Source organism: Hylobates moloch, unplaced genomic scaffold (assembly GCF_009828535.3).
Source record: "Hylobates moloch isolate HMO894 unplaced genomic scaffold, HMol_V3 SCAFFOLD_11, whole genome shotgun sequence".
Taxonomy (NCBI): domain Eukaryota; kingdom Metazoa; phylum Chordata; class Mammalia; order Primates; family Hylobatidae; genus Hylobates; species Hylobates moloch.
In genome coordinates, this window is record NW_026652286.1 from 96,783,031 (window position 1) to 96,799,853 (window position 16,823).

General features: G+C 35.7%; 1 protein-coding gene across 1 annotated transcript; it reads right to left on the reverse strand.

The window, feature by feature from the left end:
- Positions 1-4,083: 4,083 nt before the first annotated feature.
- LOC116477466 (olfactory receptor 10G7) lies at positions 4,084-5,028 on the reverse strand. Its single transcript, XM_032168150.2, has one exon. It carries the CDS (start codon positions 5,017-5,019, stop codon positions 4,084-4,086), a length of 936 nt encoding a protein of 311 aa, XP_032024041.1. The 5' UTR covers positions 5,020-5,028.
- Positions 5,029-16,823: the final 11,795 nt, after the last annotated feature.

Here is a 16,823-nt window from a genome sequence, read left to right on the forward strand (position 1 = left end):
CATCTTCCTGGTGCCCAAATATCCTTCTTTGAGAAGTGTGTGTTCAGATCTTCTGCCCATTTCTCATTGGGTTGTTTTTAATTATTAAATTGTGGTATATCTTTACAATTTTTTATTCAGTTCTTTATTAGATGTATGCATTACAAATATTTACATCTAGTGTGTTTTTTGCCTACTCATTTACTTATTAATATCGTTGGAAGAGCACAAATTTCTAATTTTGATAAAGCCCAACTTTTGACTTATTTCTATGGTTCATGTTTTCTGTCCTCCTTAAGAAATCTATATCTACCCCAAGTTTATGAAAGTTTCTCTCCTACTTTTTTGTCCTAGAAATATAATAGTTTTAGCTTTTACATCTAGGTCAATAATCTCATTTAAGTTAATTTTTGTATATAAAGTGAAGTAATATTCAAAGTTTGGTTCTTACTTAGGGATAGACTTTTAGGCATAATTTGTTGAAAGTATCACACTTTTTTCTTCAAAATGCCTTGGCACTTTGGCTAAAAGTCAACAGACTGCTATGCATAGGTCTCTTTCTGGACTCCGTATTCTGTTCCACTCATCCACGTATTATCTCCATCTTTAAACACACGGGTTTTATGCTTCTGTGCCTACTATGTGCACCATGTGCCTTCAATGTGCACCTTTATTTCCCAAATCCTCAAGTGGCCCTTTTATTATTTAAATTAATCTTTTTGACACTTGATTTTCTTTTTAATTTCCTTCTAGTATCCCCTCAATGCTATTAAGATCTAACCTATTAAAGGAGTTTAATAGCATCAGGGAACTGAAAGAGCAATAGTGGTGGCCCTTTCATCCTTTGCTATCTTTCATGACCATGCCATCAAGAAGGAGCTGCTTTTATAAGTACTGTCTCTGGACTTCTTTGAATTTACAACCCTCTAGAAAGGTCTTTGAGTGTCATTGTGAGAAATAATACTGTAAGGAAAGGTCCAATAACAGATTTGTATAAAACTCCTTAAAGTTTCCTTTCTTGGACTTCCTCGAGAAATGCAGGAGAGGTGGTGGTTGCTTTGTCCTGATCTGACCTCTCTTCATGCTACTATTGAATAAGATATGTTTCCTTCTTCATGTTAGGAAACGAATGTTTAACAGCCAGCACAAAACAAGGAATATAGTGACCAGTCCTCTTGCTTACTTAACTGTGTAGGCTTCTGCATCTCCCAATCTACACCTTCAACCAAATAATTTTACCTGAAACTTCCACAGGCACTCGACCTAAACATTTCCAAAGTCAGACACTTTCATTCTACCCTAAGAACATATCCCTGTTACTTTCTCTATTTTGATAAGTTATATCACAATGGCCAAATCATAGGAACTTCTCCATCGGTTTTGCCTCGTCACACAGCGGGCTCCTATTTGCTGTCTCTTTCCCCACTCCCAGTTCCCTCTGCTGTTGTCTGAACTTGGACTTTGGTGTTTTTCTTTCTTGATATACAGTCAAAAAAGCTCTTTAGTTGCTGCCCTAAAATTCACCTTCCTTCCATCTGTCTTCCATGTTACCACAGGTTATGTCTCTAAATAAAAATGCTATCATATTACAGTATTTCAATAACTCTCCAGAACTTGCAAGATAAAAATCCTTCTTCCTAGTATTGTATACACATTTTTTCATGATTTGTTTGATTTTTGTGACTCATCAACCTATGAGCACTATACATCTTGTATATTGGGACTACAAACTTCTTAAAAGGAGGTCTATGCCTGTTTATTTTGTTTTGTACTAATTGTACATAGGACACGATAGCCACTCAGTGTATATTTATTTATTGAATGGATAAATAGGTAGATTGAGCCAGGTCAAAATTAATTAACATACACTGGTGTTAAAACTGTATAGTATTTAACAAATATACACGTGAGTAAAACTAGAAAAATCTGAATAAGATTTGTGGATTATAATAATGTCAATATCCTAGTTGTGATATTGCACTACAATTTTGCTAACTGTTACCATTGGGGGAAACTGGGCAAGGTATAACAAGGATTCTCACTGTGTTATTTCTTACAACTTCACGCGATTCTAAAATTATTTCAGTAACATTTCCAATTAAATAAAGACATTGACATTCTTCTTATCTTTATCAATAATTTACTTTCAAAATGGTTATGTGTGATACATATTGCCATAGTATTTTGAATCCTTTAGCGTCTTTCCAAGTCAAAACTAATAATTAATCTCTCCTTGGGCATCCATTGCACTTACAACAATGTAACCTGGACAATGCAACATATTTTTCCCCCTTGCCAGACAATGACTTTGGTGAATGCAGAGACCTTGTCTGTTGTTTTTGCGTATCTACTGTTTAGCACGTGACCTAACACCCAATAAATATCCCATAACATTTTAGGTAATGGTAAGTTAGATATAACAGCGTGATGTTACAGAGAAGTGTAAGAATCCGAGTGAATCCAATGACTAAGTAATTTTGGTTTATGTCTACCTCAGTTTCTTCCTTTGAGAAATGAGCTGAATTATATAATTGGTCCATAGCAATCTGATTTCTTGGTGTGAAAACCAAAAATTTACCTCTTATATTGATCATTGTGTCATGGTTTATGTGGTTCATGCTTACCAAGTTAGTATGTTTTTCTTTTCAATATCACTGCACAGTTTATTTGGAGCAAGATATGGAAAGTTAGCACAAAGGAACATTCTTGCTAAAGCATCTTTGAAATGCGGCTGCTGCAAATCTGAGTAGTTTGAGAAATGCTTTTCAGTTCTAGCAGCTGCCTTCTAGTTTTCTTTTACTCTTCATGCTATGCTAGGAAGAGTTGGCAAGACTAGGATACCTGCGGTATTTAAATTAAACATTTATTTTGAGAAAAATTTATTTACACTTTAAATATATGTATTTATTTGGATGACAGATTATAAGGTTCATGGTCCGAGCCTTACCTACCCAGAGAGTGTACAGAGTCCATTTCATATACTTTAAGTCAAAAGAATGTGACTTACAGACATAGTCTAATTACATGGGAAATATTATCTAGTACTTTCTTCTAAATTAAGGGATACTCTCAACCGTTTTTGACTGCATATTTTTGTCTCTAAGATGATTTGATCATTTTTGTATATTTATCCTCTGGTAACTTATAAAAATAATTTTTAAATTGCTGAAAATGGAAACTTAGCATTGAGGATAAGAGATTGGCAGCTCCACAAATATGGAAGGAAAGTCTAGATAGTTGTTATCAGAGACCAGTACAATGTGTGCAGTGTCACAGTGCATAAATGGACAAATATTTACTCTCAGAAATCTTTCAGCCCAAAGTAAGAAAAAAATATTAAAGAGTTATATGGTTTTTATTGGCCCGTGAATGTGAATAAAGCCATTCTTCTTGAGAACCAAGCCTTTTTGTCTAGTATTTTCTAAACTAAAAATTTTATCATATGGATATTAAATTATATAGTTATTTATGAATGCTATAATGAATGTTTCAATATAGAAAGTTTAAAACATGAAAAGATTTTTATAAGGCTTTGACCTGAAATACACAAAATAAATTGTAAGAACATTATACTGCAATGAGAACTCATGGACACAGGAAGGGGAACATCACACTCCGGGGACTGTTGTGGGATGGGGGGAGGGGGGAGGGACAGCATTAGGAGATATACCTAATGCTAAATGACGAGTTAATGGGTGCAGCAAACCAACATGGCACATGGATACATATGTAACAAACCTGCACATTGTGCACATGTACCCTAAAACCTAAAGTATAATAATAAAATAAAAAATAAAAAAAGAACATTATACTGAATAGCAATTCTGGAAAATATTTATATAAGAAAATAAACTACTTTTCTGATTACTTAATGGAACATGAAAAGAATAGACTATTATCCTTTCTCTTAGATTATTACCATGAAATGGCTGCTTTAACTAGGATTCTAACAAACACTCCGCAGAAAAAAATGAAAAATTAATTAACTGTCTAATTAAAAATTAAGACTGAATAATTGAAATGCTCTATTCAAGTATAATGCTCATGTTGAAGGTTTAATTTAATTACAAATAAGAAAAGTTAGCTATATCTGGCCTTTCTTAACTAGTCACCCTGAGCTAATACTGACCCATTTTTCAGCTTCAACAGAGCTTTCTTTACCTCCTTGTTTCTCAGGGTGTACACAACAGGGTTGAGAAGGGGCGTCAGCACAGTGTAGAAAACGGCCACAACCCCATCCACAGCTTTCCTGGAGCCTGGTCTCAGGTAAATGAAAAGACCAGGGCCAAAGAAGCAAACGACCACGATGCAGTGGGAGGCACAGGTCTGAAAGGCTCTGTGCCTCCCATCTGAGGTGCGGATCCGCAGGATGGAACGGACGATGGACACATAGGACAGCACTATCAGGAGAAAGCAGCCCGAGGCCACTACCCCAATGTTCACAAAGATGACCATCTCTGTGGCTGAGGTGTCTGCACAGGCCAGTTTCAGGATGGGCGGTGCGTCACAGAAGTAGTGCTGGATCTGGTTGGGTCCACAGTAGGGCAAATGGAAAGTCATTGTGGTCTGGACGGCAGAGTGCAGAGAGCCACTGAGCCAAGTGCCAGTGGCCAGGAGAGCACACGAGCGCCCACTCATCATGCGGGTGTAGCTGAGCGGGTACCTGATGGCCAAGTAGCGATCATAGGACATGACCGTGTAGAGGAAACACTCGGTGCCCCCCAGGAAGTGGAAAAAATAGAGCTGAGCCACGCAGCTGTGGAAGGAGATAGTCTTGCTGCTTGGGGACACCAAGGTCATCAGCATTTTGGGCACCGTGACAGTGGAGAACCACATGTCAATGAAGGACAGGTTGGTGAGGAAGTAGTACATGGGGGTGTGGAGGTGAGAATCCACCCTGATCACCAGCAGGATGAGGAGGTTCCCCAGCACAGTGAGCACATAAACCACCAGGAAGACTCCAAAGAGGAGGGCGTCCAGCCCTGGGGTATGGGGAAGGCCCGTGAGGATGAACGCTGTCACGAGGCTGGCGTTGGACATTTCTTCTCATATATGGGGCTCTGTTCTTACAGAAAGGAAGGGAGATAGCATTTACTGTGAGCATGTTTTATATGAAATATGGCAACTATATTTTTCTGATTGAGAACACTAGGGTTAAATATTTTTTATATTTTATAAATTCCTTTTGCTTCAGTATAGGTCTTTGAAGAGGAATAGCACTTTCTTATTCCAGTACCAGAATAAGCCATATACAAAGCAGGAGGAAATTAACATAAAATCAGCCAAATTTTGAAAAGAAGAACAAATTTTGTATCCTATTTTCTGTAGAATTGGAAAAGATATACTCAAATTAGCAACACTTAGGTGCTGGCAAGCTCTTTCCGGGGATAAGCCTTTATTCAAGCATCTCTGTTTTTCTCTCAGACACACACATATAATAGATACGCATGCACACACACATTCTCTCTCTGTCAACACACACACACACACACACTTTCACACATACCGATTCAGTCTCTTTGATCATTAGAGAATTTCCATTACAAATACAAATTTCTAAAGCAATCTTCATTTTGGATGGCTGGGAGAAAACTGCCTTCTCAGAGCTCTCTGGCCAGCTGCAGAACTAAGGCAGGATTTCAGCAATGGTTTAGCATTATGTGGAGCCAGTCTTCTGTTCCTTTGTCTTACCCTAGATCAGGGGTCCTCAAACTCCAGGTCAGGGACTGGTACTGGTCCATGGCCTGTTAGGAACCAGTGCGCACAGCAGGAAGAGAGCTGCCAGCAAGGGAGCATCACCACCTGAGCCCCGCTTCCTGTCACATCAGCAGGGGCATTAGATTCTCGTAGGAGTGGGAACCCTATTGTGAACCGCACATGGGAGGAATCTAGGTTGTGTGGTCCTTATGAGAACCTAACCAAGATCCTCCCCCTCTGCACCCCAGGCCCCACCCTGGTTCATGTAAAAATTGTCTTCCATTAAACCAGAAACTGGTCCCTTGTGCCACAAACATTGGGGACCGCTGCCCTAGATCCTACCTTCCTGGTCATATACAAAGTTTGACCCCAAACTAATGCAATAATGAACAGTACCATCATTTTCTTTAACTTCCCTCATTCTGTGTCTCTTTCTATTTATACATTTTTTATTATTTACTTCTCCAGAATTTTAGGCAATTAAGCCTTCTCTTTCTAAAGTATGATCAAATAATCTCACAACACATTCTGAGATAGCCAAGAAGAATTGAACCTGCTTGAGTAGTAAGAAAGACTAAACTTTCTCTGATGTTTGAGTTTCAGAACTGAATTAAAATAATAATATAGTTATTATAAAAATACAAATGCCCTTCTAAAAATAAAAAAAGTCTTTTATTTCCATTATTTCTAGGATTTCTATTATTTCAAAGCTCAGACTCAAAGTTTTTCTTTTTTTCTTTAACATATGGACACAATGTCCCAGACATTAAATTTTCGAGAGAAAATAAATTAAAATTTATGAAGAAATATAACGAAATGTGATTGGAGACCTGGACCTCTCTGATAGAAAAGAAGCATTTCTTTATTAATTTCTAAAATGTTTCTGTCATACATCAGCAATACATTTTTTTGGAGGGGGGCTCTGACAGAAGCAGACTTTTCCATCATGGAATTCAGCTGAAACTGAGTTGGAAACTCAGAGTTGCAATGCTGAGGTTTATAGAAGAAGCACTTCATTGATTTATGATTTCACAGAATTTTTAGTCTTCTACAGAACCACAAAAAGTTGGCTCTGTACGTCATGACTAATATAATCTAGCTTCATTAGCCAAAGCTGACGAAAAATGAAGAGAAACAAAACTATGACCATAAATACATCATAATCACCTCCTCTCAAAAAGTGTCTAATAACGAAAAATGCTGAAGTGTTGCCAATTTTTGCTACTTACCAATTTTACAACTAGGTTTTGGATCATGAAGCAGAATTCAAGATTTAAAGAAAATGTCAGTTCTTGATGAGTAGTATAATTTTTCTTTTCTTGCAAAGATGAAACCACAGAAGAAACTCTTTTTAAATAGAACTTAATAGGAATTTGATAGCTTAGGAGATACTCCCTTGGCTCTAGAGTCCTTATGAGTGAAGATAATGTTTTGACATAATGATAAGCACTTGGAATTTTTTCCAATGCATCTGCTAAAGTTGATTCTGCATTTGATGGCCGTCATTCCGTAAACCTTTTTATTTAGCCAAAAATCAACTTTCGAAATGAGTAACTATGACACTCTGGATTTGAAAACTCCTTGTGCAGGAAATGATTTTTTTCCCATTTCTTTTTAAAATTTAAAAATAGAAAATATGGGTTTTAGTTATAAAGGAGCTAATTATATGAAGAGGTGCATAGTCTCTCTGATAAATCTTTAACTTTCTGGTGAGTCACAAAAAGAAGCTCTGGATTTTCTGTGCTCCAGGGATGATCAGAGTACTACTCCCTGTAGATAAACATCTTCCTAATTAAACTTCCTCCTTCTGGGGCTTGGCAGACTCTTACTGTGCAAGTTCCTGGCCAAGAATGGATGCTAGTTCAGAGATTTTCTGTTCGTCTCAGAGACTTTGCCTTTGTTCTTTCATATCTTCTAAGCTTTAAAACGTATTTAAATTTTCTGTGAAACTTTCTTTTATTTTTTAGTTTGAATTAATACAATTAAAGAGAATGAAGGTATATTTTTCTTCCATAATTAATATAATTTCTTAGTTATTAGGAAAAAGCTTTTATGAAAACAAGAAAAACTGGTCTAATGTAGATGCCCAAAGCACTGTTAGTTTTGGAGGACAATTGCAGTTTCATGAGCCTTTTGTGCTAATAGAAATGCTCTCATCTGCATATGGAAAATATAGTCCTATATGGAATAGAATTTGAAGAACTGAAGTCCCCTGAATTAATATTTTTTTCCAATTAAATTAACAAGTTACCCATTTTTCTGACATTGGTTATCCATTTAGTATAAGGCATATTTAATCAATGTAAAATCACAATACTATTTTAGTAATTACTTTCAATTTAGCTCCAGTTATATTTCAAAATCTCTTTATCAAATATATGCTATCAATTTTTGTTAATTGAAACTTCTATCCAACTTTCTGTACTTATCTTTGTGAATACTATTAACTTGTGTTTTCAGTTTAACTTATCAGTTTTCTTGGTATACAGTATATAGTTACATGATCTTTATAAAATGATACTTTTGTCTTTCTTTCCAAAAGTAAACATTTGTTATCTTTCTTTTTCTGTCTTGCTGTATTGGTAGAAAACACTATTGTCACCCACCTAGCTATGGTTTAGGAATTACTTAGGTCTGTTGTGAGTGCTGCACAACTTGTGTGTGCCTTTTTCCAGGAAGAGGAGTTCAACAGTAACATTTGCTGAGTTTTAACTTCTTCAAGAAAAAGAAAGGAATTATCCATCATTTTTGGCTGTTTCACTAAAACCCAGTGGGATTCTATGTGATAAACACGCCAGAACTTCTAAACATCATCAAGAATTCTGCACTGATAGTTCTTTGCACATGGAAAAAGGCACAGCTGAATCCAGCCACACAGTCTGGTGACTTGTTGATACTCTAACAAAGACTAGAGAAGGGTAGAAGTCCAGGCATTCCTGTTTACCAACCGTGTTCATCACTGGGCCTCCTCTGCCACTGAGCCATTTCTCTGTTTTTTTCACAATTACTTTTGCTATTCAAAGTCCTTTGCGGCCGGGTGCAGTGGCTCACACCTGTAATCCCAGCACTTTGGGAGGCCGAGGCGGGCGGATCACAAGGTCCCGAGATCGAGACCGTCCTGGCTAACACAGTGAAACCCCGTCTCTACTAAAAATACAAAAAATTAGCCAGGCATGGTAGCGGGCGCCTGTAGTCCCAGCTACTTGGGAGGCTGAGGCAGGAGAATGGCGTGAACCCAGGAGGTGGAGCTTGCAGTGAGCCGAGATTGCGCCACTGCACTCCAGCCTGGGTGAGAGCGAGACTCAAATAAAATAAAATAAAAAAGTCCTTTGCGTTTCCATATAAATTTTACACAAAAACGTTGTTTATTTACACACACAAAAGCCTGCTGTGATTTTGATTGGAATTGCATTCAATCTATCAATAAATTTGGGAGAATTGCTACCTTAATAATACTGGATTATGTTTGATCACAAATACTGTTGATCTCTTTTGTTTCTCTCAACAATGTTGTGTCGTTTCAGTGCTCATATCCAGTACATTTTGTCAGGTTTATCACTAGGAATATTTTATTTTGATGCTATTTTAAATAATACTTTTAAAATTTCAACTTCCAATTGTTCATTGTTAATACATAGAGTTGATTGATTATTGCATATAAATCTTATATCTTACAACTCAGCTAAACTCACTTATTAGTTCCTATAGCCTTTTTAGATATTCCATCAGATTTTCTACATAGATGACCATGTCCTGTGCAAACACAGACCGTTTACTTCTCCTTTACAATCTAGATTCCTTTTACTTCTTTTTTTTAGCTAATTGTCCTGTCTAGAAACTGTAGCTCAATGTTGAATACAAGTGGTGGCAGTAGACACACTAGGTTCTTGATCTTAGGGGAAAATATCTAGTTTTTTACTACTAAGCATGACGTCAGCTGTGGGGGTTTTTTTTTGTCGTGTTTGTTTGTTTTTCTGTTTAATAAATGAGATTGGTTCCTTCTATCCCCTAGTTAGCTGAGATTTTTTTTACCAGAAATAGCTTTTGCAATTTGTCGAGTGCATTTTCTGCATCTATTGAGACAATCATATAGTTTTTCTTTTTCAGTTAATACGGCAAATTATATTGCTTGAGTACTGAATATTAAATTATACTTACATTCCTGGAATCAACCTGGTTGATTATGATGCAAATCATTTTTTCCATATATATTAAATTCAATTTGGTATAATTTTGTTAGGAATTTTAATATATTTGTTTATAAAGAATACGAATTGATAGCTCTTTTCCTTTAATGTCTTTGTCTTGTTTTTGTATCAAAGTAATACTGAAATCATTGAATGAGTTGGGAAGCTTCTTACCTATTCAATTTTCTGGTAGAGTGTGTGTAAATTCTGTACTATTTATATATTTTAACTCAGAACTCAGTTCCTGCAAATCAGTAAAACTGTTGTGCTCTGCTTCAGACCCCCATCCATGTACCATGGCTCAGAATGTGCTCACCTCATTTGCTTTTCCTTTCTTGGGGATCACAGTCTTGTGCTACTTGTTGTTCAATGTCCGAAAATACCTGTTTTAATATATATTTTGGGGCCCAGTGTTCTATGTCTATATTGTGAGAGGAGAAATCTAATCCTTGTTATTGTATCATGGGCCAGAATTGAACATCTCCAAATTAACTATTTTTGTTTTCATCATTTGCGTTGTGTTGTGAAATATAAAGTAAATAGATAAAAGTTCATACAGGCCAGATTTATTCTAAAGCAAACATTCATGTCTCCACCACCCAAATTAAAAAAGTAAGTACTGCCAGCAACCTTTGAGCCTTCACATCTCTTCCTGAAGTCAATCTCCTTCCATTCTACTATCATGAGAATATCAATTTCATATTAATTTTGAGGGTATCTTTAAACAATACAGTTAAATTTTGCCTTTTAAAAATTTATGTAAGTGGAATCATAGTTAAATTTAATAGAGAGTTTCTGTATGGTTGGGCAAGAGTAATTGCGGTTTTTGCTATTGCATTTAATGGCAAAAATCGCAATCACATTTGCTCTAATGTAATATTATTTAAAATTATGTTTTGAAGACATGTACATATTGATATGTATAGCAATAAATTTATTCATTTAATTCATATGCATTGTTCCATTGTGAAATATACACTTGGTAGATACTTGGGTGTTCAAATTTTGGTTATAACAAAAATCCCACCTTAAATACTCTTACACATTACCCTGGGGCACATATGCCTAAGTTTCTACAGGGAAATGTTGATATGTGAGGAAGATATCTTCCAGCTTAGTTGAAAGTAATAAACCTTTTTTTAAAAGTAATTCTATAAATTTATATTCCCTTTAGCGATGTGTGAAAGTTCTTGCAATTGACAATTTTGACATTTACTTTAGGCAAAATTTTAATGCAATTTTAATTTGCATTTCCCTAACTCTTAAAGTGATAGAGTAGATTTTCTTTTATTTATTGGCCAATTGTATTTCTGCTTTTGTGAAGCCTGGCCAAGTAATTTACCTACATTTATATTGGATTGCTTGATTTTAATATAAATTTTAGAAATTCTTCATATGTTTTGAATACCAGTCCTTGATGGTAATAGTTGTTATAAGTAACATCTTTTTCACTTTTTATTTTTATTTTTTACTATTTTAATATTATTCTCAATATTAAAGTAACCAAAACGAATGATGTTTCTTTTATTTCTCTTAGTTTCTATACGTGCATCAGAAAGTTCTTCCCCAATTCAATTAGTAAAAGCCGTATTATTTGTTATAAAAATTTGAGTTTATAATGCCCCTGGAATTGATTTTGTGTATAGTATGTGGTAAGAGATTAATCTGATTTGTCCCATGTTGATTCAGTTGTCCAAGCATAATTTATTGGAAAAATACATTTCCCATACTCTTCCATGCCAGCTTTGACTTAAATCAAATATGCAAGTGATGTGTTTTTATGCTGTCTATTCTATTCCATTTTTAAATTAATCTAGTCCCAAACCAACCTCACTTTTTTTAGTTGCTATAAAGAAAAATAATAAATACAAATTTGTAAATATGTTTAGCCTTAGGAATAACCAAAAATGAAGATTAAAGATAGTTGGTTGAAAATTGCTTATGGTAAAAGCTTTAAAACTTTTAAATAATTAAATAATAATGCTGGTAAAGTTGGCTCTTGCAAGCACTGGTGCTAACAAAGTAAACAATTTAATAATAATCTTACAAAACCATAATATTCATTAATTGTATAGTATTTCTGCTTAGGTTTACTTATCTTTAGTAAAGTCTCAAATATGGATAACTACATGAGTTAATAAGATTATCATAGTGTATTATACATGCACTTATGTCTACCTATTTTTCTAACAGTACTTGTTTATTTGGGAAAATATTAAAAAACTGTTACAAAATTAAATATCCATAAAAATGAATATGGTTGAGTAAAGTGGCCATAGGGAATGTAAGTTAACATTATGGAAAACAGTGTGGGGATTTGTCTAAAAACTAAAATTAGAACTTTCATGCAGCCCAACAATTTCACTATTGGGTATTTATACAAAGGAAAGCAAGTCAGTGTATCAAAGGTGCAGTAAACATGCTCCTCCATGGTATATACACACAATGGAATACTATTCAGCCATTAAAAAGAGTGAAATACTGTCATTTGCAGCAACATGGATGAACCTGGAGGATGTTATGTTGTGTGAAATAAGTCAGGCACAGATATATGAATACTGCATGTTCTCACTCATATGTGGGAGCTAAATTTTTTTTTTTTGAGCTCATGAAAGTAAAGAGTAGAACCGTGGGTATTAGAAGGGGAAAATGGAAAGAGGTTGGTCAATGAATACAAAATTACAGCTGAATAGGAGGAATTAGTTCTGGTGTTCTGGAGCACTGTAAGGTGACCATAGTTACCTATAATTTATTGTATATTTTGAAAAAGCCAGAAGAAAGATTTTTGAATGGTCACAACACAGAGACATGGTAAGTGTGTGGGGGATAGACACACTAAGTACTCTGAATTGATCACTGCACATTGTATACATGTATTGAAGTACCACGCTGTATCTCATAAATATGTACAATTTTTATGTGTCAACTAATAAAAGGAAAACAAAAAAAGATAGTTGTAATAATTGAGTAATATGGAAAATATTTTGATAAAATTGTAAACCAAAAATAAACTAAACAAAAAGATGCAAAACTACATATATAGCATAATTGGAACTAGTTAAAATATTCCTTATCAGTATAAAAACGTTGATAATACTAAAGCAGAGGAAGTGTGTGGGTTTTTTTGCCCCTTTGAATATTTACCACGTAGTTTATAAACTTGTGATGCCGCTTTCATCGTGAATATGTCATGTCTTATGAAATAATGAGGTAGGGAATAGAAAGGGCATGAGAAAAGAGAGGAAACCCTCTAATTATTCCCTTTGTTCTTTCGTGCTTTTAAAGTCTGGGGATTAGGCCATTGCGGATATTGTCTGTAAGGAAACCAGGTCCATTTATACTTTCAAGTTTGAAAACTTATAAATTCAGAATTTCAGGTGCATTCTAATAGCGGGACTGAGTGTGGCATCTATGTGTCTTGTAATCCAGAGGAGAGGGTGCAATACCTTGGCTGTATGCCATGGCATCTTATATAAAATAGAGTTTTGGCTTTAGGAACACATTCTTCTTGCCTAGAAACTTGAGAAAAATCTTTCTACCCATATTCGAAGTGCTTCCCATCAGTTGGTAGGTGCCTAAAACTTTGCCTGCTTCTGTTTAAATACTTTTTAAAATTTTAAGTTTTGTGGGTACTTAGTAGATGTATATATTTATGAGGTGAAGGAGATACTTTGATACAAGCATTCAATAAATCATAATCAGATCAGGGTAAATGGGGTATCCATCACCTCAAGCATTTATCATTTGTGTTACAAACAACCCAATTATACTCTTTTAGTTATTTTTAAATGTACGACTCTTGTTCTACACATATTTCTCTTTCCTTTTCTTCTTTCCTAGTTTTTTACAGTGTTAAATTTTTAAATTTCTTTTGTTTATTTTAATAGTTTTGGGGGGTATATGTGGTTTTTGGTTACATGGATGGGTTCTTTTGTAGTGAATTCTGAGAGTTTAATTGCACCTGTCACCTGAGCAGTATACACTACACTCAATGTATTGTCTTTTATCTCTCTTCCCGCGCCCAACTTCCTCCACCCTGAGTCCCTTACTGTCCACTATATCACTCTGTGTGTTTTTGCATCCTCATAGCTTAGCTCCTACTTATAAGTAAGAATATATGGTATTTGGTTTTCCATTCCCAAGTGTCACTTAGAATAATGGTCTCCAGCTCCATCCAAGTTGCTGTAAAAGACATTATTTTATTCCTTTTTATGCCTGAGTAGTATTGCATGGTGTATACATGCCATATTTTCTTTATCCACTAGTTAGTCGATGGACATTTAGGCTGGTTCCATATCCTTGCAATTGCAAATTGTGCTGCTATAAACATGCATATGCATGTGTCTTTTTCATGTAACGACTGCTTTTTCTTTGGGTAGATACCTGATAGTGGGATTCCTGAATCGAATGGTAGATCTACTTTTAGTTCCTTAAGGAATCTCCACACTGTTTTCCATTGTGGTTGTCCTATTTAGATTTCCTGTGTGTCTTGATCATTTCACCCGCTCATCCAATTGAAGGAGGAGAATCGTGGACATTAAGAAAATTCTTGTAGGTTGCTAAGTTCAGTGATCTATTAGTACTCTGGCAGTGAGAAAGAAATGGAAGCGAGAAGTCTTAGGGCTAAGTGTATATGCGTGTCAGGAGAAAGACTTATAGGGGGAAGGTGGATGATATTGAAGATGAGAGTCTTTGTTCAGGAACCTTATTTTGCAGTTAGTATAAAAATTAGAAATTACCCCCACTCTCAGTATCTATTGTTCTTATCAATATAAAAACTTCTTTTAACAAGCATATATATTTTCATTCTGTTATTAAAGACTAAGGGATAAAATTGCAAATATCTGTGAGTGTGATGATAGTGAAATCCAAAATTTATAAGAAGCTAATAATACAAAAATTTAAAATTAGAGTTGGAAGAAAATATCTAGTTTGCCTTGCTTTGCAGGAGAATAATTTTTTTTTCTGTTTCCCTGCAAGATGAGCCTACACGTTGAAGTTGGAGATCTTCAGTAATCAAAAATCAGTACTTTCTCAGTGACTCTTTTAATGATTAGTGGAAATCTATCTGATCTTAGATTTTTTGGCCTTGACTGATGTCAGATACTTTTGTAAGAATGGGTTTGGATGGAGGTAACAGCACTGAGTTCTGACTGCAGAGAAGTGAGAAGGATTTTGAAAGTGTATCTAAGGTAATTTGCGATATTTGCACTTTTGCCCAGGACAAGTTTGGACCAGACACCCGTGCCATTTGGAAGTGAGAATTCGGTTCCTGAGCTAGAAACAGAATGGTTCAGATTAAAGGGAGAGTTTGTGCACTTCCAGCCTGCAAAATGATCTTTTAATTCTACCAGTATATTTACCTAACACACTGTTTTGAGTCTGAAGAAAATAACATTTTTTCTGATCTGTGTGTCTTTCTATGTCTTTTAAAATCTTGCAGATTTTACAAAGTTCATTTCTTTTAAAAAATTCTTCTTTCTTTTTTTTATTTTTTAAGAGGTGTGGTCTTGCAGTGTTGCCCAGGGTCTGGAGCACAGTGGCTATTCACAGGCATAATCACAGTGCACTATAGCCTTCAACTCCTGCCCTCAAGCAATCCTCCCACCTCAGCCTCCTGAGTACTTTTTTTTTTTTGAGACAGAGTCTCGCTTTGTCACCTAGGCTGGAGTGCGGTGGCGTGATCTCAGCTCACTGCAAGCTCCGCCTCCCGGGTTCACGCCATTCTCCTGCCTCAGCCTCCTGAGTAGCTGGGACTACAGGCATCTGCCACCAAGCTTGGCTAATTTTTTGTATTTTTAGTAGAGACGGGGTTTCACCGTGTTAGCCAGGATGGTCTCGATCTCCTGACCTTGTGATCCACCCGCCTTGGCCTCCCAAAGTGCTGGGATTACAGGCGTGAGCCACCGCGCCCGGCTCTGAGTACATTTTTAATTATATCTTCATCACATGTGCAATGCTTTTGTTATTACTACATTATCACTCTTAACTTAGTCATGTATACTCAAGCCTTGATTGTTAAACCAACTTCATTAAACATTTACTACTACATACCAAAGCATTTTATATCCATTATCTCTTTTATTCTTCACATAAACTCAGTGAGGCAGGACATATTACCCATTTTTCTTTTGAAGGAGATGAGGCACAGAGAGGTTAAGTTAGCTACTCAAGGGCCCAGAGGTAGCAAATGGCAGAGTCATGTCAGGGTTAGCAACCGGTAGCATATAACTCTAGAGTGAGCTCTTCAAGGGATGGTATTTTTTAATTTATCTTTGTATTTCTAGTGGGCAGAGAGAAAAGAATGTTTGTGAGATTAAATTGATTGCCATGGCCCAAAGTCAGTGTTTAAACATTTTGGGCTGGAAAAGAGTCTTTTTGTCTTCCTGTCTATGTATTTGCTAGGAACTCAATCTATCCAAATATTTTGAGCAGGATCAGCTTTATATAGGGCCTGGATATATAGATTGATTACAACAATGGTCTGAACAGCCCCTGCTTCCTTCATTTTTGCATTCTTGGCAGTAATTTTAATCATTAAGATTTTTGTCCATGATATTTTTATCTTTGTAAAAATTGTAACAATGCAGGAAATGATAACATATCAGCAATATATAAAGTAGTATGAATAAATTTATCACATCATTTCCTGTGAAAAAATATTGGTCATAGCAGAGGGAAATTAGTTATATCTAATGACAGTGTATGGACAGCTAACACAAAGTAGGATGCAAGCAAACATAAGGGGAACTTGGGGCTTCAGAAAATATAATTCAGGTTGCTTGTTAGGTTTGTCTAGGACTGATACTAATTAATAAAGCTAAATAATATTAATGCCATTGAAATTAGCTTTTGCAAGATCTGTAGCAAAGAAAGAAAACCTAAGTCTGGGTGCGGTGGCTCATGCCTGTAATCTCAGCACTTGGGGAAGCTGAGATGGGTGGATCACCTGAGGTCAGG

What these genes read in the sequence shown, in the direction of transcription:
- LOC116477466 (XM_032168150.2), bottom strand. Translation starts at nt 5,019, where the DNA reads ATGTCCAACGCCAGCCTCGTGACAGCGTTCATCCTCACGGGCCTTCCC.